Here is a 26,247-nt window from a genome sequence, read left to right as displayed (position 1 = left end):
CTGCAAATGATCTGGTCAGTTCTTCAATTTTAAAATCTAAAATCGTTTACTATCCCAATAACCTAAAAACAATACTTACTGTGGGGTCTTTTATTAAGATTTTAAAGATACTTTTCATAAGCACAATTTTATTTCCTAGTGACTGGAAAAATAGGAATATATTTACAGCCTTTTGCTTAATTCATAAGGTAACACTGAAACAAAGGTTAAAAACAAAGCTGAATGGAGAAAATAATGCCTATAGGAATATTCATGTCAAACAGGTAAGAATATTCTTGGCAACTGCAGCCCCTGCCTCCACAATTGCAAAATTGCAGCTCCCTGTCCCTTCTGTCTGTCTCAGCTCCGCCCACGTCCAGTGGCTGAGCTACAACGAACTGCCCCACCTCTTTTAAAGCTTCTTTCTCTGAGCTGTGCAAGGAAGAGGGCATCGCCTGACAGTGCTGAGGTGAAAATTAAAACTACACAGGGGTCAATGCTCTACTGAAAAGTATGAAAAGAAGTTCGTTTGTAGTGTTTCCCGCAGTCTCCTCGCCTCCTCGGCCTCTGGCGCCTTCCTCCCCCATCTGCTCGCACCCTATATTTCTACCCCAGCTCATCAGTGTATTTGTTTGTTCATACATTCATTCATTCATATTCTCCGCCGTTGTTAATTTTCCCACTGACAGTAGGCGCAAGGGGCAACGCCATTCGCCCTGTCCCTCTAGCGTGGCCTCTGCTTGGGGGTCTGGGGTGGAGGTCGTCCCTGCCCAGGTGGTTCCGGACCCCGGCTTTCCGCACCTGGCTCGGTGACCGCCTCGGCGCCCCGCCCCCTTGGCCACGGTCCGCGCCATCGCCCCAGCGAGGGCGCGCTCTGTGGGCGGGGCTGGCTCCGGGAGCCGCGCTGTGATTGGCCGTGTCCAGGCAACCGCGGAGACGGCGTCGTCAACAGACCGCACTCAGAACCAGAGGCGCCGGTCACAGAGACCTAGAACAGCTGGAATCCTTCGCCCCCGGCGCGCAGCCTTCGCCCGCCGGAATCACTGCCTTATCGACCAGCGGGATGCTTACCTCGCCCGCCCTCTCGGGTCAGGCGGGCCCGGGAGGATGGGAGGGTGGCTGCTGAGCGGGAGCCGCCACGTCTTCCACCCGACATATTGCCTAGTAAGTGTGAGAGCGATCCCTGCCGCGCCAGAGCCCCCGAGGTGCCGAGCCTTCCAACAAGCGGCCTAGGGAGGTCTTGGAAAAATGCCATTTCCGAGCTGGACTACACGTCCACTTTACAGATGCGGAAACAGTACCAGGAAAGCTCGGTGACTTGCCCTGGCCCACTTAATCGTCCGCTACCCGGGGCAAGCCGAGGGTCAAAGTACCGACCCCTCCTACTCTAGAGCTCTTTCCATCACACCTCACCCGAGCCCACGCCCTGCCGCTCTGGTGGAAAAGCGGCTTTCCTAGTTTCTGTCTATGCCATAGGCCAGCAGTTCAAGGTGATGAAGGCCACCTGGGTTTTGGAGGGAACACAGGAACCAGAAGAAACACATTTCCTGTACATTATGATAAATATATATAGTTTAAAAGCCAAAGCAACACTTACATGGTTTCACAATCATATCACTTTCTTTCACCCTCCTTATATGGGAATAAGACTTAATAAGTAGATTGAGTTTCTATTTGGTGGAACTTTTCCTTTCATTTTCTTGGAAGCCCTCTGTTTCTTCTCAGCAATGACCTTCCTCCTAAGGCACTCCAATTATTCTCAGATTTTGTCTTCATGACTATTTTCTCAACCGTGGGACAGTCCGTTTCAATATCCTTGTCTCTGTCTACATTGTTTGAACCAACGATCACAGCCAAGCCTTGTCCCTTAAGGGCAGAAAAAATGGGAGGAGGTTTAAGGGTTTCTGGGGAAGAGTTACATCAGGATCCATCATGAAGCTTCGTCCCAGTTTCCTTTCTTCCTGAAACAATCATCGTTCACAAATTCACCTAAATCACAAGATATATATCCACCTAGCCCAGACTTCTTTTTCAGAAACTAACAGGGGTATAGGAAGTTTGGAGTGTTGATAATAAAGTAGCTAGAAGCTTACTGAATGTCTAAACTGGATTAATGGACTCTCAACCCTGCACTGTCCCTGAACCTCTGAGCACGTAGGACCTTTTCTCTGAGGGCATGCCAACTTCACAAGACTGTCGCCCAGGGCAGCCCAGGAGCATCCGCTTCCGGTAGCTGGGGCCCTGGTACTGTTGCCAGCTTAACCTTTCTATTTTCCCCAAAGCTTTGCCTGCCCACATCTTCAGCTTAGACTTTCACTTCCTTGTTTTTCCTTTTACACTTCCTCCTTCTTCTAAGGAAATACTTTCCTATTCAAACTCTATGTATGGTTCTTGGGATGGCCTCTAAAACATAGGGCAATGCTCAACTCCGGTATGTTGTTGTTTCTGACTTCTGGGTTCCTTGGTTCCCCAATTTATAATAACCTCAGCTGAGGAAATGCTGAATAATAGTAAATAAATAAATAAATAGCATAGTTTTATCAGAAAATAATATATCCCTCTTTATTTTTTTTTTTGAGACAGGGTCTCACCCTGTCGCCCAGGCTGGAGTGCGGTGGTGCAATCTTGGCTTACTGCAACCTCTCCGCCCTCTGGATTCAAGCAATTCTCCTGCCTCAGCCTCCCTAGTAGCTGGGATTACATGCGTGTGTTACCATGCCCGGCTAATTTTTGTATTTTTAGTAGAGATGAGGTTTCACCATGTTGGCCAGGCTGGTCTCAAACTCCTGACCTCAGGTGATCCACCCGCCTTGGCCTCCCAAAGTGCCAAGGGGGCACTTTGGCACTTTAAGGGGAGCATTACAGGAGTGAGCCACCGTGCCCGGCCAATATATCCCTTTTTAAAAAGAGCCATTTCCTGATATTAGCCTTATTAACACTGTGGATATTTGCCTTCTTTGAACAAAATCAGGATTCTCTTAGTAGCTCTGAGTGATCAGTTTTATTCATCTCAACTCTCACACAAAGTGCCTGCTGCATATGAGGCCCTGTGCTGAGAATCTTCCTGTAGTTTGTCATCTCCGTAGTCATTGAACTGTCTTTAAGTCTAGTGAGGACAAGCCTGAAGTGCCCAAGACCTTAGTGATGAAGCATCATAGCAAAAGTTAGGGTTTTCCCAGGGAAGGGCTGCAGAAGGTTGTGAAGGGGTTTCGGGGAGGCTTAATGGCAGAGGCGGCATTTGAAATGAGCCTTGCAGGCTAAGAACCCAAATAGGAGAGCCATCTGAGACCAACCTGGAGGTGGGAAAGCAGGCGGGTTAGTGGGGGTGGGGTGGGGAGAAGGGGGCTCCTTTGTTAGCAGCAGGCTTCCTTGCTCTGACAGAACAGTTCCTATCCCACTTGAGTGGAACAGTTCCTTCTGTTGGGAGATGGCTTTTCTCCCTTTCCCACTTTCCTTCGTTTTTTTTTTTTTTCCAGACAATACAAATATTCCATTTGTATTTCAGACAATACAAATATTCTCAGGCTACAAAACCCTGGAGGTAAGATCTGAATCAGACTGAACTGTACAGGTTCTCAGATCCAGTAGAGCCAATTACACTTTTTTTAAAAATTAATTTTTTAAAAAGTCATATGAGTGTGAAAGGGACTGGGGCGTGCGTGTACCTTAGCTATGCTGGAGAAGTTTTGATTGCCTTTTTTTGGGATCAAAAACATGTCCCTTTAGCTTAAAAACAACACCTGTGACTATTCTGAACCCCTCTTTAAGGTTCCCAAATCCACTTTACAAAATCTTACTAGGGCAGTTTATGTAAAAGTGCTCCCTTTTAAACCTAGTACTCCCTTCAGCAAGAATATTGTAGGAGGTGGGTGTGTTTCAGGGAAGAGAAAAATTAACTGGAAATGATGAAATAGTAAAGAAAAAAATTTCTTCTGAGCTTCCCTTTCTTGTTTCTTGGAACAATTGACCAAATTTAAAAGACTTTCAGCTCCAGTCTTTGTGGACAGATCCTCAAAAACAAGTTGAGGCATATTAGTCTGCCTTTGTTTTCATGTTCTGTGATTCTAAACTTTCTAGCTCAATATGATTGGAGACTTGGGGATAAAAAGTGCTTGGGATGAAAGTGGGTCTCGTGAAACAAAATACAATGACTAAAGAACCATGACTTTTAGATCATTTATTTGCACATAGCTGTTTCCAATATATAAAGTGCTTATCCATGCATAACTTATACATTAGCACAGTTGTTCCTTGAATAGCCCTGAGAGTTAGGGTGTGCAGGTGGTATTACTACCCTAGAGAGGTGGAATCACCTTAAAGTGGCAGAATGGGCTTACACTGAGTTTTGATTCTAAACTTTTCCACTCCTACGTGATGCTCTCCAAGTAATATTGTAACATTCTCATCAAATTGAGCCTTTGTAGAAAGAAGGCCAGATCTTCACCAATAATAATTTGTATACCTTTGCAACTCAACATATGTGGATAATACAAATTCACATAAACCTTGAAATGGAAATTGTTATCTTTTTTTTTTTTTTGAAATGGAAAGTTTTTGAAAAGGCAAGTTCTCGCTCTGTTGCCCAGGCTGGAGTGCAGTGGTGCAATTAGAGCTCATTGCAACCTCGAACTCCTGGGCTCAAGCAATCCTCCTGCTGCAGCCTCTCGAGTAGCTGGGACTACAGGCATGCACTACCATGCCTGGCTAATTAAAAACAAAATTTAGCAGAGATGAGTCCTCCACTATGTTGCTCAGGGTAGTCTCAAACTCCTGGGCTCAAGCAATCTTCTCAACGTGCTGTGATTACAGGCATGAGCCACTGCCTCCAGCCTCATTATCTTTAAAAGTTTGAGAGTGATAAGCCAAGAAGCTTATTGAGTCTGAGCTCTGAGAATAAAGATTAGCGTTCCGGAGGAGGAACTAGGGCCCTACTAGAAGGCAGTCCTACTGGAATGCAGATTGCCTTGTCCCATAAGACCTGGCTGGAGGAGGTTAATTGTAAAGATAGCAGAGTGGTTAAGACATGGCTTTGACTCCTGCTTTTCTCACTTACTGGCTGTGGCAGAACCTGTGAGCAAGTTCTTTAAATCCTCGAAGCTTCCGATTCCTCAAATGTAAGTGGTGTGTTAATAATGAGTAACGGATATGGTTATGAAGAAGCTGTGAGCTAGTGCATATAAAAGGACCAACAAATGGAAGTTGTTGCATTGCTTCTATTACACTAAAGATCACAGAACACAGATCCTGGAGCTGAATGGCCTGGTTTAGAATCTTAACTCCACCCCTTACCAGTTGTAAGATTGTGGACAAATTAATTAACCCCTCTCTGTCTTGGTTTCCTCATCTGTAAAATGAAAATAAGAGTAGTATCTACCTCATGAGGTTATTATAAGGATTAAATGTAAATTGCACATAACATGATGTTAAATAAGTGCTTGCTAATGATAATACTTCTAACTCCTTTTTTTTTTTTTTTTTTTTTTTTTTTTGAGACGGAGTCTCGCTCTGTCGCCCAGGCTGGAGTGCAGTGGCGCGATCTCGGCTCACTGCAAGCTCCGCCTCCCGGGTTCACGCCATTCTCCTGCCTCAGCCTCTCTAACTCCTTTTTATAAAACCTCCCTGACTTGGTCCAACTGATTTTTGTGTTTGACTGAATTTCCATGTCATGACAGTGAAACTTTTAGGAAATACAGTTAAAGTTTTAGAAATAGGGAAAGAGGCTGACTCTCTTTTCAGACTCAGCCCGCCTGCACCCAGGTGAAATAAACAGCCATGTGGCTCACACAAAGCCTGTTTGGTGGTCTCTTCACACAGACGCGCATGAAATTTGGTGCCGTGATTCGGATCGGGGGACCTCCCTTGGGAGATCAATCCCCTGTCCTCCTGCTCTTTGCTCCGTGAGAAAGATCCACCTAAGACCTCAGGTCCTCAGACCAACCAGCCCAAGAAACATCTCACCAATTTCAAATCTGGTAAGCGGCCTCTTTTTACTCTCTTCTCCAACCTCTCTCACTGTCCCTCAACCACTTTCTCCTTTCCACTCTTCAATCTCTCCCTTCTTTTAATTTCAATTCCTTTCATTTTCTGGTAGAGACAAAGGAGACACGTTTTATCCGTGGACCCAAAACTCCGGCGCTGGTCATGGACTAGGGAAGGCAGCCTTCCCTTGGTGTTTAATCATTGCAGGGACACCTCTCTGATTACTCACCCACGTTTCAGAGGTGTCAGACCACGCAGGGACGCCTGCCTTGGTCCTTCACCCTTAGCGGCAAGTCCTGCTTTTCTGGGGTAGGGGCAAGTACCCCAACCCCTTCTCTCCATGTCTCTACCCTTTCTCCACCTTTCTGGGGTGCAAGAAACCCCCAACCGCTTCTCCTTCACTCTTAGCGGCAAGTCCTGCTTCTCTAGAGGAGGGGCAAGTAACCCAACCTCTTATCTCTGTGCCCCAATCCCTTATTTCCATGCCCCAACCCCTTTCCCACTTTTCTGGAGGGTAAGAACCCCTGAACCCCTTCCCTCCGTGTCTCTACTCTTTTCTCTGGGCTTGCTTCCTTCACTATGGGCAACCTTCTACCTTCCATTCCTCCTCCTTCTCCCTTAGCCTGTGTTCTTAAGAACTTAAAACCTCTTCAACTCTCACCTGACCTAAAATCTAAGCGTCTTATTTTCTTCTGCAACGCCACTTGACCCCAATACAAACTCGACAGCAGTTCCAAATAGCAGGAAAATGGCACTTTCAATTTTTCCATCCTTCAAGATCTAAATAATTCTCATCGTAAAATGGGCAAATGGCCTGAGGTGCCTGACATCCAGGCATTCTTTCACACAGTAGTCCCTTCCTAGTCTCTGTGCCCAATGCAACTCGTCCCAAATCTTCCTCCTTTCCCTCCCGCCTGTCCCCTCAATCCCAACCCCAAGCGTCGCTGAGTCTTTCTAATCTTCCTTTTCTACAGACCCATCTGACCTCTCCCCTCCTCGCCAGGCTGAGCTAGGTCCCAATTTTTCCTCAGCCTCTGCTCCTCCACCCTATAATCCTTTTATCACCTTCCCTCCTCACACCGGGTCCGGCTTACAGTTCTGTTCCATGACTAGCCCTCCCCTACCTGCCCAGCAATTTACTCTTAAAAAGGTGGCTGGAGCTAAAGGCATAGTCAAGGCTAATGCTCCTTTTTCTTTACCCCAAATCAGATAGCGTTTAGGCTCTTTTTCATCAAATATAAAAATCCAGCCCAGTTCATGGCTTGTTTGGCAGCAACCCTGAGACGCTTTACAGCCGTAGACCCTAAAAAGTCAAAAGGCCGTCTTATTCTCAATATACATTTTATTACCCAATCTGCTCCCGACATTAAATAAAACTCCAAAAATTAGAATCTGGCCCTCAAACCCCACAACAGGAATTAATCAACCTCGCCTTCAAGGTGTACAATAATAGAGAGGAAGCAGCCAGACGGCAACGCATTTCTGAGTTACAATTACTTGCCTCTGCTGTGAGACAAAACCCAGCCACACCTCCAGCGTACGAGAACTTCAAAATGCCTAAGCCGCAGCAGTCAAGCATTCCTACAAGACTTCCATCAGGATCTTGCTTCAAGTGCCAGAAATCTGGCCGCTGGGCCAAGGAATGCCCACAGCCCGGGATTCCTCCCAAGCCATGTCCCATCTGTGCAGGGACCCACTGGAAATCAGACTGCCCAGCTCGCCTGGCAGCCACTCCCAGAGCCCCTGGAACTCTGGCCCAAGGCTCTCTGACTGACTCCTTCTTGGCTTAGCGGCTGAAGACTGACGCTGCCCGATTGCCTCGGAAGCCCGATAGACCATCACGGACGCCGAGCTTCGGGTAACTCTCACAGTGGAAGGTAAGTCCGTCCCCTTAGTCAATATGGAGGCTACCCACTCCACATTAGCTTCTTTTCAAGGGCCTGTTTCCCTTGCCTCCATAACTGTTGTGGGTATTGACGGCCAGGCTTCTAAACCCCTGAAGACTCCCCCAGTCTGGTGCCAACTTGGACAACACTCTTTTAAGCACTCTTTTTTAGTTATCCCCACCTGCCCAGTTCGCTTATTAGGCCGAGATATTTTAACCAAATTATCTGCTTCCCTGACTATTCCTGGACTACAGCCGCATCTCATTGCTGCCCTTCTCCCCCACCCAAAGCCTCCTTCGCATCTTCCTCTCGTATCCCCCCACCTTAACCCACAAGTATGGGACATCTCTACTACTTCCCTGGCAACCGATCACATGCCCGTTACCATCCATTAAAACCTTACCCCGTTCAACGCCAATATCCCATCCCACAGCACGCTTTAAAAGGATTAAAGCCTGTTATCACTCACCTGCTACAGCATGGGCTTCTAAAACCTATAACTCTCCTTACAATTCCCCCATTTTACCTGTCCAAAAACCGGACAAGTCTTACAGATTAGTTCGGGATCTGCGCCTTATCAACCAAATTGTTTTGCCTATCCATCCTGTGGTGCCCAACCCGTACACTCTTTTGTCCTCAATACCTTCCTCCACAACTCACTATTCAGTTCTCAATCTTAAAGATGCTTTTTTCACTATTCCCCTGCACCCCTCGTCCCAGCCTCTCTTTGCTTTCACTTAGACTGACCCTGACACCCATTAGGCTCAGCAAATTACCTGGGCTGTACTGCTGCAAGGCTTCACAGACAGCTCCCATTACTTCAGTCAAGCCCAAATTTTATCCTCATCTGTTACCTATCTCAGCATAATTCTCATAAAAACACACGTGCTCTCCCTGCTGGTTGTGTCCAATTAATCTCCCAAACCTCAATCCCTTACAAAACAACAACTCTTTTCCTTCCTAGGCATGGTTAGTGCAGTCAGAATTCTTACACAAGAGCAAGGACTGCACCCTGTAGGCTTTCTGTCCAAACAACTTGACCTTACTGTTTTAGCCTAGCCCTCATGTCTGCGTGCAGCGGCTGCCGCTGCTTTAATACTTTTAGAGGCCCTAAAAATCACAAACTCTGCTCAACTCACTCTCTACAGCTCTCATAATTTCCAAAATCTGTTTTCTTACTCACACCTGACACATATACTTTCTGCTTCCCGGCTCCTTCAGCTATACTCACTCTTTGTTAAGTCTCCACAATTACCATTGTTCCTGCCCCAGACTTCAATCCCCCCTCCCACATTATTCCAGATACCACACCTGACCCTCATGACTGCATCTCTCTGATCCACCTGACGTTCACCCCATTTCCCCACATTTCCTTCTTCCCTGTTTCTCACCGTGATCACACTTAGTTTATTGATGGCAGTTCCACCAGGCCTAATCACCACACACCAGCAAAGGCAGGCTATGCTATGGTACAAGCCACTAGCCCGCCTCTTAGAACCTCTCATTTCCTTTCCATCTTGGAAATCTACCCTCAAGGAAATAACTTCTCTGTGTTCCATCTGCTATTCTATTACTCTTCAGGGATTATTCAGGCCCCCTCCCTTCCCTACACCTCAAGCTTGAGGATTTGCCCCCACCCAGGACTGGCAAATTAGCTTTACTCAACATGCCTGAGTCAGAAAACTAAAATACCTCTTAGTCTAGGTAGACACTTTCACTGGATAGGTAGAGTCCCTTCCTACAGGGTCTGAGAAGGCCACCGCAGTCATTTCTTCCCTTCTGTCAGACATAATTCCTCAGTTTAGCCTTCCCACCTCTATACAGTCTGATAACAGACCAGCCTTTATTAGTCAAATCAGCCAAGCAGTTTTTCAGGCTCTTAGTATTTAGTGAAACCTTTATATCCCTTACGGTACTCCATCTTCAGGAAAAGTAGAACAGACTAAAGGTCTTTTAAAAACACACCTCACCAAGCTCAGCCACCAACTTAAAAAGGACTGGACAATACTTTTACCACTTTCCTTTCTCAGAAGTCAGACCTGTCCTCAGAATGCTACAAGGTACAGCCCATTTGAGCTCCTGTATAGACGCTCCTTTTTATTAGGCCCCAGTCTCATTCCAGACACTAGACCAACTTAGACTGTGCCCCAGAAAAACTTGTCATCCCTACTATCTTCTGTCTAGTCATACTCCTATTCACCGTTCTCAACTACTCATACATGCCCTGCTCTTGTTTACACTGCTGGTTTACACTGTTTCTCCAAGCCATCACAGCTGATATCTCCTGGTGCTATCCCCAAACTGCCACTCTTAACTCTTGAAGTAAATAAATAATCTTTGCTGACAGGACTATGCTGAATCTCCTTAGGTACTCTCTAATCAGATGTCCTGAGACGTCCCAATTCTTAGACCTTTTATACCTGTTTTTCTCCTTCTCTTATTCCGTTTAGTTTTTCAATTCATACAAAACCATATCCAGGCCATCACCAATAATTCTAAATGACAAATGTTTCTTCTAACAGTCCCACAATATCACCCCTTACCACAAAATCTTCCTTCAGCTTAATCTCTCCCACTCTAGGTTCCCATGCCACCCCTAATCCCGCTCTAAGCAGCCCTGAGAAACATCGCCCATTATCTCTCCATACCACCCCCAAAAATTTGCACCATCCTAACACTTTACCACTATTTCATTTTATTTTTCTTATTAATATAAGAAGACAGGAATGTTAGGCCTCTGAGCCCAAGCTAAACCATCATATCCCCTGTGTCCTGCACGTACACATCCAGATGGCCGGTTCCTGCCTTAACTGATGACATTCCATCACAAAAGAAGTGAAAATGGCCTGTTCCGGCCTTAACTGATGACATTGTCTTGTGAAATTCCTTCTCCTGGCTCATCCTGGCTCAAAAGCTCCCCTACTGAGCACCTTGCGACCCCCACTCTGCCTGCCAGAGAACAACCCCCCTTTGACTGTAATTTTCCTTTACCTACCCAAATCCTATAAAACGGCCCCACCCCTATCTCCCTTCGCTGACTCTCTTTTCGGACTCAGCCCGCATGCACCCAGGTGAAATAAACAGCCATGTTGCTCACAAAAAATAAAAATAAAAAATAAAAATAAAAAAGAAATAGGGAAAGAACCTATTTTCATTGTTAAAAAGTTTTACAATTCAGGGTATCAGCTTACCTGCATTGTGAATTCTGGATATGGAAGTAAGCAGAACTTTCTACACTTCCTCCAGGTCACCAGGCCCTGCCCAGTTGTGGTGAGTGGGTTAAGATCGCATTATAGTTTGGCCCCATCCTTTCCTCTTGCATACACTAGCTATATTTAGGCAGGTCTAGGTAAGTTTAATATGTTGCATATGGCCTTGGGTCCAGTTGTTCCCAGAACAGATGGCTACATGGGCCGGAATGCTTAAGTCCAATTGTAGAGCAAAGCCCCAGACAATAAAACATTCAGAAAGTGGATACATGTATTCCAGCTGGGCTGAGCTGTGGTCTGGTTCCCAACCGCCACCAGCTCCCAATTAGCCACTACACCTGTTCGACAGGTAAAAACCTGTCAGGGTTTTATCCTTCTCATCCTCATTGGGCATAAAATGTCAGGTGTGATTGTAATTGGAATACAGATGTGTAGTGAAGGTTCTGGGGCTAGTGTTTATTTTTTTCCAAAATGGAAGAGCTTTGCAGTTTTCTGACTATAAAAGTAAATTCTGGCTGGGCGCAGTGGCTCATGCCTGTAATCCCAACACTTTCGGAGGTCAAGGCGGGCGGATCATGAGGTCAGCAGTTCGAGACCAGCTTGACCAACATGGTGAAATCCCATTTCTACTAAAAATACAAAAATTAGCTGGGCACGGTGGCACGCGCCTGTAATCCCAGCTACTCGGGAGGATGAGGCAGGAGAATCGCTTGAACCCAGGAGGCAGAGGTTGCAGTGAGCCAAAATCGTGCCACTGCACTCCAGCCTGGGTGACACAGCGAGACGCCTTCTCAAAAACAAACGAACAAACAACAACAACAACAACAAAAACAAAGTAAACCCCATTTTAGAAATATTCAAATAATGCAAACATTTCAACAATAAAGAAAAGGCAAAAACCACACATACTACCACCACACAGAGAAAACTACTCTAAACCTGTTACGGTATATCTTTCTAGATGTTTTTGTGTATATATATATATACATTTGAATATTGAACTTTATGGATACCTCTTAGCAATTCATGTGACTAGCCTCTTTTCCACCAAATATACATCTATAATTTTAATTGATAAATAGCATTCCACTTCATGGGTGTACTATAATTCATGTTAAGCCAGTCCCCTGTTGGTGTTAGATTATTTCCAAGTTTTCAGGAAGTCTGAGTTTACAATTGCCCTTACAGGAGTTTGCTGTGACTTAGATCTTAATTCAGAGATGGAGATATCAGGCTCATCTACCGTCTCTGAGCAGCAGCTGCAGAGGCAAGAGGGATGGAGTAACACCAAAACAGACTTGGCTGAGCAGAGTCTCATTTCGTCTGAGAAATGGCTTCAACTGCATGGGCTTAAGAGCAACAAATTGACTTTGAAACAGATTTTGTCACAGATCGGATTCCCACATTGTGAAGGTACAGTACTCACAAACAACCAGCATGCTGCCATTTAGCCTTCGAGGTGGCTGCATCAGCTCTGAAGGCCCCTCAAAAACCACCGGTCTCTGAGCTTGCTTTGATCTTATATCCCTATCAGTAGAAAATGCTTGCACGTGTGCCCCCAATATATGTGTATTAAGTAGATGTACAATTGTCAATCCATGTATTAAATAATGCTTAATTTCATCCTTTCTTCACTTTTTAAATTGACAGATAAAACTGTATGTATTTATCATGTACAACACGATGTTTTGAGGAATATATACATTGCGAATGGCTGTATCTAGCTAATTAACAAATGCATTGCCTAATATAGTCATTTTTTGTGGCGAGAACACTTACACACTTTTTTTTTTTTTTTTTTTTTGAGACGGAGTCTCGCTGTTGCCCAGGCTGGAGTGCAGTGGCATGATTTCGGCTCACTGCAAGCTCCACCCCCCGGGGTTCACGCCATTCTCCTGCCTCAGCCTCCCGAGTAGCTGGGACTACAGGCACCTGCCACCTCACCCGGCTAAATTTTTTTTGTAGTTTTAGTAGAGACGGGGTTTCACTGTGTTAGCCAGGATGGTCTCGATCTCCTGACCTCGTGATCTGCCTGCCTTGGCCACCCAAAGTGCTGGGATTACAGGTGTGAGCCACCGTGCCCGGCCCGCTTATGCACTCTTTCTGTGTTTTTCAAGAATGCAATCCATCATCATTAACTATGATCACCATACTGTACAATGGATATCTTGACTAGATGTCCTAATTGTAGTGGTATATCCTTTGACTGACATCTTCCCGATTCCCACCGCCACAACCACCCCAGCCTCTCTGATAAGCATCATTCTACTCACTGCTTCTATGAGATAAAATTTTTAAAATTTCACATGAGTGAGGTTATGTGGTATTTGTCTTTCTGTACTTTGGTTATTTTATTTAACATAATGCCCTCGAGGTTCATTCACGTAGCAAATGACAGGATTTCTTTCCTTTTTATGGCTGAATAGTATTTAATTGTGTATATACACTGTTTTCTTAATCCAGTCATCTATTGATGGACACTTAAGTTGATTTCGTATCTTGGCTATTGTGAATGGTGCTGCACTAAACAAGAGAGTGCAGATATCTCTTTGACTTACTGATTTTATTTCCTTTGGATATATATATCCAGTAGTGGGATTGCTGGATCATATGATAGTTCTATTTTCAGCGTTTTGAGGAACCTCCATACTGCTTTCCATAATAGCTATACTAATTTACATTCCCATCAACAGTGTGTATGGGGATCATTTTCTCCATATCCTTGCCAACACTTATCTTTTTGATATTAGCCATTCTGACAGGAGTGAAATGATATCTCATTGTGGTTTTGATTTGCATTTCCCTGATAACTAGTAATATTGAGCATTATTTTCGTATACCTGTTGACCATTTGTATGATTTCTTTTGAGAAGTGTCTATTCAGGACTTTTGCCCATTTAAAAACCAGGTTTAGTTTTAATATTTAAGTTCCTTTAATATTTTGGATATTAACCCCTTTTCAGATGTATAGTTTGCAACTATTTTCCCCCATTTCTGTAGGTTGTCTCTTTACTCTGATTTTTTTCCTTTGCTGTAGAGAAACTTTTTACTTTGATGTAATCTCATTTGTTTATTTTTGCTTTTGTTGCCTGTGCTTTTGAGGTCGTATCCAAAAAATCATCACCCAGATCGATGTCATGGATCTTTTCCCTTTTTCTTCCAGTAGTTTCACATTTTCAGGTCCTACAGTTAAGTCTGTAATTCATTTTGAGTTGATTTTTGTATATGGTGGCAATAAGGGCCTAATTTTATTATTCTGCCTGTGGCTATACAGTTTTCTCAATACCTTTTATTGAAGAGATTGTCCTTTCCCCATTGTGTGTTCTTGGCACCCTTGTCAAAAATCAGTTGACTGTACATATGTGGATTTATTTTTTGGCTCTCTATTCTATTCCATTGATCTATGTGTCTGTTTTTATGCCAGTGTCATGCTGTTGTGATTACTATAGTTTTGTAGTATATTTTGAAGCCGGGTAGTGTGATGCCTCCAGGTTTGTTCTTTTTGCTCAAGATTGCTTTGGGTATTCTGGCTTTCTTTGTGGTTCTATACAAATTTAAGGATTGTTTTTTCTATGTCTGTGAAGAATGTCATTGGTATTTTGTTAGGGGTTACACTAAATCTGTAGAGCACTTTGGGTAGTGTGGACATTTTTAACAGTATTCATCTTTCCAATCCATGAACATGGGATATCTTTAAATTTGTGTCTTTTTCAATTTCTGTCATCCATGTTTATAGTTTTCCTTGTAGATATATTCCACCTCCTTAGTTAAATTTATTCCTAAGTACTTTATTTGTTTTTGGTAGCTGTTGTAAATGGAATGGTTTCCTTTTAGTCTTTTTTGGATAGTTTGCTCTTAGTATGTATATCACTGCTGATTTTTGTTGTTAATTTTGTAGTCTGCAACTTTACTGAATTTGTTAATTAATTCTAACAGGTTTTTAGTGGAGTCTTTAGGATTTTCTCTGTATAAGATTGTGTCATCTGCAAATAGGGACAATTTAACTTCTTTCTTTCCAATTTAGATGCTGTTAATTTCTTTCTGTTGCCTGATTGCCTTGGCTAGAACTTCTAGTACTGTTGTGAATAAAAGTGGTGAAAGTGGGCATCGTTTTCTTCTTCCAGATGTTAAAGGAAAATCTTTCAACTTCCCCTTCATTCAGTATGTTAGCTGTGGGTTTGTCATATATGGCCTTTACTGTGTTGAGGCACATTTCTTCTATACATAATTTGTTGAGAGTTTTTATTATGAAGAGATTGAGTTTTGTCAAATGCTTATTCTGCATCTATTGAAGTGATTAGTTTTTTGTCCTTCATTCTGTTAATATGATGTATCACATTTACTGATTTGCATATGTTGAACCATCCTTGCATTTCTAGGATGAATCTCACTTGATAATGGTGAATGATCTTTTTAATGTGTTATTGAATTTGGTTTGCTAATATTCTGCTGAGCATTTTTGCATCTATGTTCATCAGGGGTATTGGCCCGTAAGTTTTCCTCTTTTGTTGTGACCTTTCATGATTTTGGCATCAGGGTAGTGTTGCCTCAGAGAATGGATTTGGAAATATTCTCTCCTCTTCAATTTTTTGGGAAGAGTTTGAGAAGAATTGGTACTAGTTCTTCTTTAAATGTTTGGTAGAATTCAGCAGTGAAGCCATTCGGTCGTGGGCTTTTCTTTGCTGGGAGACTTTTTTTTTTTTTTTAAGATGGAGTCTCGCTCCGTTGCCCAGGCTGGAGTGCATTGGCACGATTTTGGCTCACTGCAACCTCTGCCTCCTGGGTTCAAGTGATTCTCTTGCTTCAGCTTCCCGAGTAGCTGGGATTACAGGTGTGTGCCACCATGCCCAGCTAATTTTTGTATTTTTAGTAGAGACGGGATTTCACCATGTTGGTCAGGCTGGTCTCCAACTCCTGACCTCAGGTGATCCACCTGCCTCAGCTTCCCAAAGTGCTGGCATTACAGGCGTGAGCCACCATGCCCAGCCAGGAGATTTTTTATTACTGATTCCATCTCCTTACTCATTCTTGGTTTGTTCAGATTTTAGATTTCTTCATAATTCAATCTTGGTAGAATGTATGTGTCCAGAAATTTATTCATTTCTTTTAGGTTATCTAATTCGTTCATGTGTAATTGTTCACAGTAGTCTCTTACGATCCTTTGTAATTCTGTGGTATCAGTTGTAATTTTTCCTTTTTTACCTCTGATTTTATTTGAGTCTTCTCTCCTTTTTTCTTAGTTTAGCTCTAGGTTTGTCTATTTTGTTTATCTTTTTTTAAATTTTTTTTATTTTTTTATTTTTTTTAAGGTATTATTTTTTTTTTGTTATTATACTTTAGGTTTTAGGGTACATGTGCACAATGTGCAGGTTTGTTACATATGTATCCATGTGCCATGTTGTTTTGCTGCACCCATTAACTCGTCATTTAGCATTAGGTATATCTCCTAATGCTGTCCCTCCCCCTCCCCCCACCCCACAACAGTCCCCGGAGTGTGATGTTCCCCTTCCTGTGTCCATGAGTTCTCATTGTTCAATTCCCACCTATGAGTGAGAACATGTGGTGTTTGTTTTTTTGTCCTTGCGATAGTTTACTAAGAATGATGTTTTCCAGTTTCATACATGTCCCTACAAAGGACATGAACTCATCCTTTTTTATGGCTGCATAGTATTCCATGGTGTATATGTGCCACATTTTCTTAATCCAGTCTATCATTGTTGGACATTTGGGTTGGTTCCAATTCTTTCCTATTGTGAATAGTGCCGCAATAAACATACGTGTGCATGTGTCTTTATAGCAGCATGATTTATAGTCCTTTGCGTATATACCCAGTAATGGGATGGCTGGGTCAAATGGTATTTCTTGTTCTAGATCCCTGAGGAATCGCCACACTGACTTCCACAATGGTTGAACTAGTTTACAGTCCCACCAACAGTGTCAAAGTGTTCCTATTTCTCCACATCCTCTCCAGCACCTGTTGTTTCCTGACTTTTGAATGATGGCCATTCTAACTGGTGTGAGATGGTATCTCATTGTGGTTTTGATTTGCATTTCTCTGATGGCCAGTGATGATGAGCATTTTTTCATGTGTTTTTTGGCTGCATAAATGTCTTCTTTTGAGAAGTGTCTGTTCATGTCCTTCGCCCACTTTTTGATGGGGTTGTTTTTTTCTTGTAAATTTGTTTGAGTTCATTGTAGATTCTGGATATTAGCCCTTTGTCAGATGAGTAGGTTGCAAAAATTTTCTCCCATTCTGTATGTTGCCTGTTCACTCTGATGGTAGTTTCTTTTGCTGTGCAGAAGCTCTTTAATTAGATCCCATTTGTCAATTTTGGCTTTCATTGCCATTGCTTTTGGTGTTTTAGACATGAAGTCCTTCCCCACACCTATGTCCTGAATGGTATTGCCTAGGTTTTCTTGTAGGATTTTAATGGTTTTAGGTCTAACATTTAAGTCTTTAATCCATCTTGAATTAATTTTTGTATAAGGTGTAAGGAAGGGATCCAGTTTCAGCTTTCTACATATGGCTAGCCAGTTTTCCCAGCACCATTTATTAAATAGGGAATCCTTTCCCCATTTCTTGTTTTTGTCAGGTTTGTCAAAGATCAGATAGTTGTAGATATGTGGCATCATTTCTGAGGACTCTATTCTGTTCCATTGATCTGTGTCTCTGTTGTGGTACCAGTACCATGCTGTTTTGGTTACTGTAGCCTTGTAGTATAGTTTGAAGTCAGGTAGCGTGATGCCTCCAGCTTTGTTCTTTTGGCTTAGGATTGACTTGGCGATGTGGGCTCTTTTTTGGTTCCATATGAACTTTAAAGTAGTTTTTTCCAATTCTGTGAAGAAAGTCATTGGTAGCTTGATGGAGATGGCATTGAATCTATAAATTACCTTGGGCAGTATGGCCATTTTCACGATATTGATTCTTCCAACCCATGAGCATGGAATGTTCTTCCATTTGTTTGTATCCTCTTTTATTTCATTGAGCAGTGGTTTGTAGTTCTCCTTGAAGAGGTCTTTCACATCCCTTGTAAGTTGGATTCCTAGGTATTTTATTCTCTTTGAAGCAATTGTTAATGGGAATTCACTCATGATTTGGCTCTCTGTTTGTCTGTGATTGGTGTACAAGAATGCTTGTGATTTTTGTACATTGATTTTGTATCCTGAGACTTTGCTGAAGTTGCTAATCAGCTTAAGGAGATTTGGGGCTGAGACAATGGGGTTTTCTAGATATACAATCATGTCATCTGCAAACAGGGACAATTTGACTTCCTCTTTTCCTAATTGAATACCCTTTATTTCCTTCTCCTGCCTGATTGCCCTGGCCAGAACTTCCAGCACTATGTTGAATAGGAGTGGTGAGAGAGGGCATCCCTGTCTTGTGCCAGTTTTCAAAGGGAATGCTTCCAGTTTTTGCCCATTCAGTATGATATTGGCTGTGGGTTTGTCATAGATAGCTCTTATTATTTTGAGATACTTCCCATCAATACCTAATTTATTGAGAGTTTTTAGCATGAAGGGTTGTTGAATTTTGTCAAAGGCCTTTTCTGCATCTATTGAGATAATCATGTGGTTTTTGTCTTTGGTTCTGTTTATATGCTGGATTACATTTATTGATTTGCGTATGTTGAACCAGCCTTGCATCCCAGGGATGAAGCCCACTTGATCATGGTGTATAAGCTTTTTGATGTGCTGCTGGATTTGGTTTGCCAGTATTTTATTGAGGATTTTTGCATCAATGTTCATCAAGGATATTGGTCTGAAATTCTCTTTTTGGATTATGTCTCTGCCAGGCTTTGGTATCAGGACGATGCTGGCCTCATAAAATGTATTAGGGAGGATTCCCTCTTTTTCTACCGATTGGAATAGTTTCAGAAGGAATGGTACCAGTTCCTCCTTGTACCTCTGGTAGAATTCGGCTGTGAATCCATCAGGTCCTGGACTCTTTTTGGTTGGTAAGCTATTGATTATTGCCACAATTTCAGAGCCTGTTATTGGTCTATTCAGAGATTCAAGTTCTTCCTGGTTTAGTCTTGGGAGGGTGTATTTGTCGAGGAATTTATCCATTTCTTCTAGATTTTCTAGTTTATTTGCGTAGAGGTGTTTGTAGTATTCTCTGATGGTAGGTTGTATTTCTGTGGGATCAGTGGTGATATCCCCTTTTTCATTTTTTATTGCATCTATTTGATTCTTCTCCCTTTTCTTCTTTATTAGTCTTGCTAGCAGTCTATCAATTTTGTTGATCTTTTAAAAAAACCAGCTCCTGGATTCATTAATTTTTTGAAGGGTTTTTTGTGTCTCTATTTCCTTCAGCTCTGCTCTGATTTTAGTTATTTCTAGCCTTCTGCTAGGTTTTGAATGTGTTTTCTCTTGCTTTTCTAGTTCTTTTAATTGTGATGTTAGGGTGTCAATTTTGGATCTTTCCTGCTTTCTCTTGTGGGCATTTAGTGCTATATATTTCCCTGTACATGCTGCTTTGAATGTGTGCCAGAGATTCTGGTATGTTGTGTCTTTGTTCTCATTGGTTTCAAAGAACATCTTTATTCTGCCTTCATTTCATTATGTACCCAATAGTCATTCAGGAGCAGGTTGTTCAGTTTCCATGTAGTTGAGCGGTTTTGGGTGAGTTTCTTAATCCTGAGTTCTAGTTTGATTGCACTGTGGTCTGAGAGACAGTTTGTTATTATTTCTGTTCTTTTACATTTGCTGAGGAGAGCTTTACTTCCAACTATGTGGTCAATTTTGGAATAGGTGTGATGTGGTGCTGAAAAAAATGTATATTCTGTTGATTTGGGGTGGAGAGTTCTGTAGATGTCTATTAGGTCCACTTTGTGCAGAGGTGAGTTCAATTCCTGGATATCCTTGTTAACTTTCTGTCTCATTGATCTGTCTAATGTTGACAGTGGGGTGTTAAAATCTCCCATTATTATTGTGTGGGAGTTTAAGTCCCTTTTTAGGTCACTCAGGACTTGCTTTATGAATCTGTGTGCTCCTGTGTGGGTGCATATATATTTAGGATAGTTAGCTCTTCTTGTTGAATTGATCCCTTTACCATTATGTAATGGCCTTCTTTGTCTCTTTTGATATTTGTTGGTTTAAAGTCTATTTTATCAGAGACTAGGATTGCAACCCCTGCCTTTTTTTGTTTTCCATTTGCTTGATAGATCTTCCTCCATCCCTTTATTTTGAGTCTATGTGTGTCTCTGCACGTGAGATGGGTTTCCTGAATACAGCACACTGATAGGTCTTGACTCCTTATCCAGTTTGCCAGTCTGTGTCTTTTAATTGGAGCATTTAGCCCATTTACATTTAAAGTTAATATTGTTATGAGTGAATTTGATCATGTCATTATGATGTTAGTTGGTTATTTTGCTCGTTAGTTGATGAAGTTTCTTCCTAGCCTCGATGGTCTTTCCGAGTGAGGCAATGCCTTGCCCTGCTTCGGCTCATGCACAGTGCACTGCATGGACTGTGCTGCACCCACTGTTTGGCACTCCCTAGTGAGATGAACCCAGTACCTCAAACAGAAATGCAGAAATCAACCGTCTTCTGTGTCACTCACGCTGGGAGCTGTAGACTGGAGCTGTTCCTATTTGGCCATCTTGGCTCCACCAAAAGTCATCTATTTTTTAAAGAAACTGAGAAGAAAAACTATACACTGCCAAGATCCACATGTTTGCCACTTACAATATTCTTCCTGCTTGTAGGATTTGAGGTTTCAACTGATGTTATTTCCTGAATAATTTCTTTTAAGCATTTCTTATAGTGCAGGTCTGCTGGTGACAACTTTTTTCAGTTTTCGTTTATCTGAAATTATCTTTATTTCACCTTCGCATTTATTTATTTACTCATTCATTTATTCATTCATTTATCCATTTGTACATCCATACTTATATATTCTGAAGTAATTGTAAAGTGTAAGGATCCCATGTACCTTTCACCCAGTTTTCCCAGTGGTCATATCTTGTAAAATAATAGTGTAATATCAAAATGAGGAATTTGACACTCATGCAATGTGTTTGCAAGTCTATATAATTTTATCACTTGTGTAGATTTCTGTAACCACCACTACAATCAAGAGAGGGAACTGTTTATCACCACAAAGATCTTCCTATGTTACCCCCTCCTATGTTTTTTTCTAAATGTTTCATAATTTTACATTTAGCCTGTGATCTATTTTGAATTAGTTTCTGTATAAGGTTCGCGTTTTTTTGTAATCCCAGCACTTTGGGAGGCTGAGGTGAGAGGATTGCTTAAGCCTAGGGGATCTAGGTTGCAGTGAGCTGTGATCACACCACTTCACTCCAGCCTAGGTGACAGAGTGAGACTCTATCTCTTAAAACACACACACACACACAAAAGCAAATGGTTCACTTTTTTTTTACTATGGGTGTTCAGTTGCTCCAGTGCATTTTACTTAAGTGACTATCCTTCCTACTTTGAATTGCTTTTGGATTTTTGTTAAAATTTGGTTGTGCCTATATTTCCAGGTTCTCTATTTTGTATTTATTTATTTATTTATTTATTTATTTATTTATTTTTTATTTTTTTGAGACAGAGTCTTGCTCTGTCGCCCAGGCTGGAGTGCAGTGGTGCGATTTGGGCTCACTGCAAGCTCCGCCTCCCAGGTTCATGCCATTCTCCTGCCTCAGCCTCCCAAGTAGCTGGGAATACAGGTGCCCGCCACCATGCCTGGCTAATTTTTTGTATTTTTAGTACAGATGATGTTTCATCGTGTTAGCCAGGATGGTCTCGATTTCCTGACCTCGTGATCTGCCCACCTCGGCCTCCCAAAGTGCTGGGATTACAAGCGTGAGCCACCGTGCCTAGCCCTAGGTTCTCTATTTGCTCTATTCATCTGTGTTTCTCTGTCAATATCACACAGTCTTGATTACTGTAACTATAGAATTCTTGAAATTGGGCAGGGTGAGTCCTCCTACTTTATTTTTTTTCAAAATTGTCTCAGCTACTCTAGTTCATTTGCCTTTCCAAATAAATTTTAGAATAACTGTGTTCATGTCTACAAAAATATTGCCATAATATTGATAGGAGTTGCATTAAACCTGTATATTAATTAAAGGAGAATTGACATCTTTACTATACTGACGAAAATGTTGAGTTTTTCAGTTCACGAATATGAAATATCTTTCCATTTATTTACATATTATTTGATTTCTTTCATCAACTGTCTTAAAATTTTCAGTATACAAGGCTTGCACATGTTTTGTTAGATTTATACCTAAGTATTTTATTTTTTTTAGCAGTTGTAAATGGAATTGTATTTTAAATTTTGGTTTTCACATGTTCATTCCTAGTATATAGAAATATGACTGACTTTTGCATGTTAACCTTCTATCTTGTGATCTTGCCAAACTCACTTATTCTGGAAGATTTTTAGGTAGGCTGTCATGTCATCTGCAAAGAGGAAAAGTCTTATTTCTCTCTTTCTCATCTATTTGTCTTGTGTTTCCTTTTCTTGCTCTGTTACGCTGGCTAGAACTTCCAGCACTATGTTGAATAGCAACGGTAAGAGTGGATGTCCTTGCACTGAAAGCTTTCAGTCATTCCCCACTAAGTATAATGTCAACTGTAGGTTTTCTATAGATTTTTAAAAATTATATTGTGGAAGATCCCTGATATTCCTAGTAATCTGGGAATTTTTATTATTAATGGGTGTTGAATTTTGTCAATTTTTTTCTCCATCAATTGATAGCATCCTGTGATATTTCTTTGTTAGCCTGTTACTTTAATGGATTATATTAATTTTTTTAATCCAGCCTTGCATCCCTGGTAAACTAGAGCATGTTTTAGAAGTCTTTTTATATTACACATTGCAGAATTCGATTTGCTAATATTGTGTTACGGATTTTTGCATCTGTATTCTTGAAGAATATTGGTCTGTAGTTTTCTCTTTTTTAAATAATGGTTTTGTCTGGTTTTGGTATGACAAGGCTAGCTTCATAAAATGAGTTGGGACGTATTCCTTCCTCTTCTATTCTCTAGAAGATGTTTTGTAGAATTATTATTTTTTGTTTCTTGGTGAGATAACAGGAAACAATGTAGAATTAATATTAATTATTTTTTAAACATTTGGTAAAATTCAGTGAACTCATCCAGGCCTGGAGATTCCTTTTTGAAGAAGTTTTAAGTCAACAATTTAATTTTCTTAAACAGATATAGGACTAGTCAAATTATTTTATATTGTATGAATTGTGGTAGTTTGCTTTCTGAGGATTTAATTCATTTCATCCAAGTTGTCTAATTTGTGAGGAGTTGTTTGTAGTATTCTGTTATTATTCTTTTGATGTCTACCGCGTCTTTTGTGGTATTTCCCATTTTATTCTTGATATTTGTAATTTATACCTTCTCTCTTTTTATCTTTGTCAGTTTGCTAGAGGTTCGTCAATTTATTGATCTTTAAAAAATGCCAGGCCGGGCGTGGTGGCTCACGCTTGTAATCCCAGCACTTTGGGAGGCCGAGGCGGGCGGATCACGAGGTCAGGAGATCGAGACCACGGTGAAACTCTGTCTCTACTAAAAATACAAAAAATTAGCTGGGCGTGGTGGCGGGCGCCTGTAGTCCCAGCTACTCGGAGAGGCTGAGGCAGAAGAATGGCGTGAACCTGGGAGGCGGAGGTTGCAGTGAGCCGAGATTGCGCCACTGCACTCCAGCCTGGGTGAAAAAGCGAGACTCCATCTCAAAAAAAAAAAAGCCAGCTTTTTTGTTTGATTTTCTCTATTGTTTTTCTGTTTTCAATTTCATTGATTTCTACTTTGATCTTTATTATTTATTTCCTTCTGCTTGTTTGGGTTTATTTTGCTTTTCTTTTTTCTAATTTCTTCAGTTGAAAGCTTCGATTATTGATTTGAGATTTTATGTTTTCTTATGTAAGCATTTAGTGCTACAAATTTCCCTCCAGTCAGTGCTTTAGCAATGTCTCACAAATTTTTATATGTTGTATTATTATTTCCACTTACTTTTAAGTCTTTTATTTTCATTAAGACTTCCTCTTTGACTTATGGACTTTTAGATGCATATTGTTTAGTTTCTAAATATTTGTGGATTTTCCTGTTATCTTTTTATTTATTTTTGATTTCTAGTTTGTTTCCATCTTGGACAGAGCACATACTTGTTTGGTTTCAGTTCTTGTAAAATGTTTAGGATGTTTTATAGCCAAATATGTGCTTTGTTTTGTACATGTTCCATGAATACTTGAAAAGAATGTGTATTCTGGTGTTGTTTTATAGAGCTTTCTATAAATGTCAGTTAGATCCTGTTCATTGATGTTGTTGTGTATACTCCCTGATTTTCTTCTTCTTGTTCTATCAGTTATTGAGAAAGCAGCATTGAAGTTTCCAAGTATAATTGTAGATTTATCTATTTCTTCTTTCAGTTATTCTGTTTTTTGCTGCAAATATTTTGCAGTTCTATTGGGTGATACATACACATTTAGGATTGCTATGTCTTTGTGGTGGATTGACACCTTTATCATTATATAATGTCCTGCTCTGTCCCCAGTAATATTCTTTGCTATGAAGTTTATTTTTCTAATATAGCCAATCCTATTTCCTTTTCATTAATATTTGTATGGCCTATCTTTTTCCATCCTTTTACTTCTAACTGATATATATATAATTATATTTGAAGCAAATTTCTTGTAGACAGTATATTGTTGAGTCTTTTAAAAAAAAATCCTCTTTGCCAATCTCTATCTTTTACTTCATATATTAGACCATTTACAATTAACGTTGATTATTGGTATGTTAGAGCTTGTTGACCATTTTATTTTTTGTTTTCTTTTTCTCTGTTTTTGGCTTGTCTGTTTTTTTCCTGCCTGCTTTTGGCTTACTTAAATACTTTTTAGAATTCTATTCTTATTTATCTATAATGTTTTCTATTGTATATCTTCATATGGCTTTTTTAGTGATTGTGCTAGATGTTACATTATGAATACATACATTATCAAAATCTACTGATGTCAACATTTTACCAGTTTGAGTGATGAGCAGAAACCTTCTTTTCCCTTTATAGCCCTTTGCCCTTTCCATTTATAATAAAATGTATTATTTTATCTTCTTACATTGAGAATTACGTTAGACTGTGCTAGAATTTTGGTTCAGCCATCAAACATCATGTGTAATACTCAAAAGGAGAAGGAATGTCTATTTTATTTGCCTATAGTTTTGCTTACTGTGTTCTTCTTTCCTGATGGTCCAAGGTTCCTTCTTTTGTTATTTTCTTTCTGCTTAGAGTTCTTTTATTCTTTAAGAGTAGCTCTGCTAGCCACAGATTCTTTTAGTTTCTTTGTCTAAGAATGTCTTTATTTCTACTTTATTCCTGAAGAAGAATTTCACCAGATATAAGATTTAGGGTTGATAGTTCTTTTTTTTTTAAGCACTTAAAAAATATTGTGTGAGTTCTTTCTGGCCTCCAGGGTTTCTGATGAGAAAACCACTATCATTAGAATTGATTTTTCCCTATTGATAATGTGCTTTAAAGATTTTTTTGTCTTTTGTTTTCAGATGTTTAAGTATGATGTGCCTTGGTGTGAATTTATTTGCATTTATTATCTTTGAATTTCACTCAGATTCTTGAATCTGTTGCTTTATGTTTTTTGTTTTTGCCAAATTTGGAGAATTTTCAACTCTTATGTCTTTGAATTCTTTTTTTTTTCTTCTTTTTTTTCCCCATCCTCTTTCTCTTCTTCTGGCACTCCAATAATATGAACATTAGATCTTTAAAAAAATAATCCTACATGTCTGTAAGGCTCCGTTCAGCTTTTTCAGGCTATTTTCTCCCTCTTGTCTAGATTGGATAATTTTTATTGTTCTCCAAGCTTACTCATTCTTCTTTTTTCAATTTGCTGTTGAGTTCCTCCGTTGAGTTTTTTATTTTGATTATTCTATTTTTTGCTCTAATATTTCCATTTTATTCTTCTTTATATCTTCTATTTCTTTACTGAGACTTCTTATGTTTTTATTCATTCTGAGAATGTTTGTAATTGCCATTAAGTATTTTTGTGGTTGTTGCTTTAAAATCCTTGTTAGGTCATTCTATGACATCTCTCATCTTGGTGTTGATATCATCAGTTGTCTTTTTTTATAATTTTCCTGGTTTTTTGAATGATGAATGATTTTTTATTGAAACTGGGACATTTCTAAAATTTTGTTTATATTTTTGGATTTAGGTGTAC

At 40.7% G+C, this 26,247-nt stretch overlaps 1 protein-coding gene across 1 annotated transcript in view; it reads left to right on the top strand.

The window, feature by feature from the left end:
• The first annotated feature begins 943 nt into the window (after positions 1 to 943).
• VWA3B (von Willebrand factor A domain containing 3B) overlaps positions 944 to 26,247 on the top strand; it is a 236,738-nt gene continuing 211,434 nt past the window's right edge. Inside the window, exons 1-4 of the mRNA XM_063617639.1 lie at positions 944 to 1,143; positions 5,794 to 5,951; positions 7,648 to 7,835; positions 12,242 to 12,466. Of these exons, the coding sequence (XP_063473709.1) occupies positions 12,274 to 12,466 (193 nt within the window). The 5' untranslated portion in view covers positions 944 to 1,143; positions 5,794 to 5,951; positions 7,648 to 7,835; positions 12,242 to 12,273. The remainder of the gene's footprint in view (positions 1,144 to 5,793; positions 5,952 to 7,647; positions 7,836 to 12,241; positions 12,467 to 26,247) is intronic.

This window comes from Symphalangus syndactylus, chromosome 14 (genome assembly GCF_028878055.3).
Source record: "Symphalangus syndactylus isolate Jambi chromosome 14, NHGRI_mSymSyn1-v2.1_pri, whole genome shotgun sequence".
NCBI lineage: Eukaryota > Metazoa > Chordata > Mammalia > Primates > Hylobatidae > Symphalangus > Symphalangus syndactylus.
This window is presented reverse-complemented; position numbering and strand designations above follow the sequence as displayed.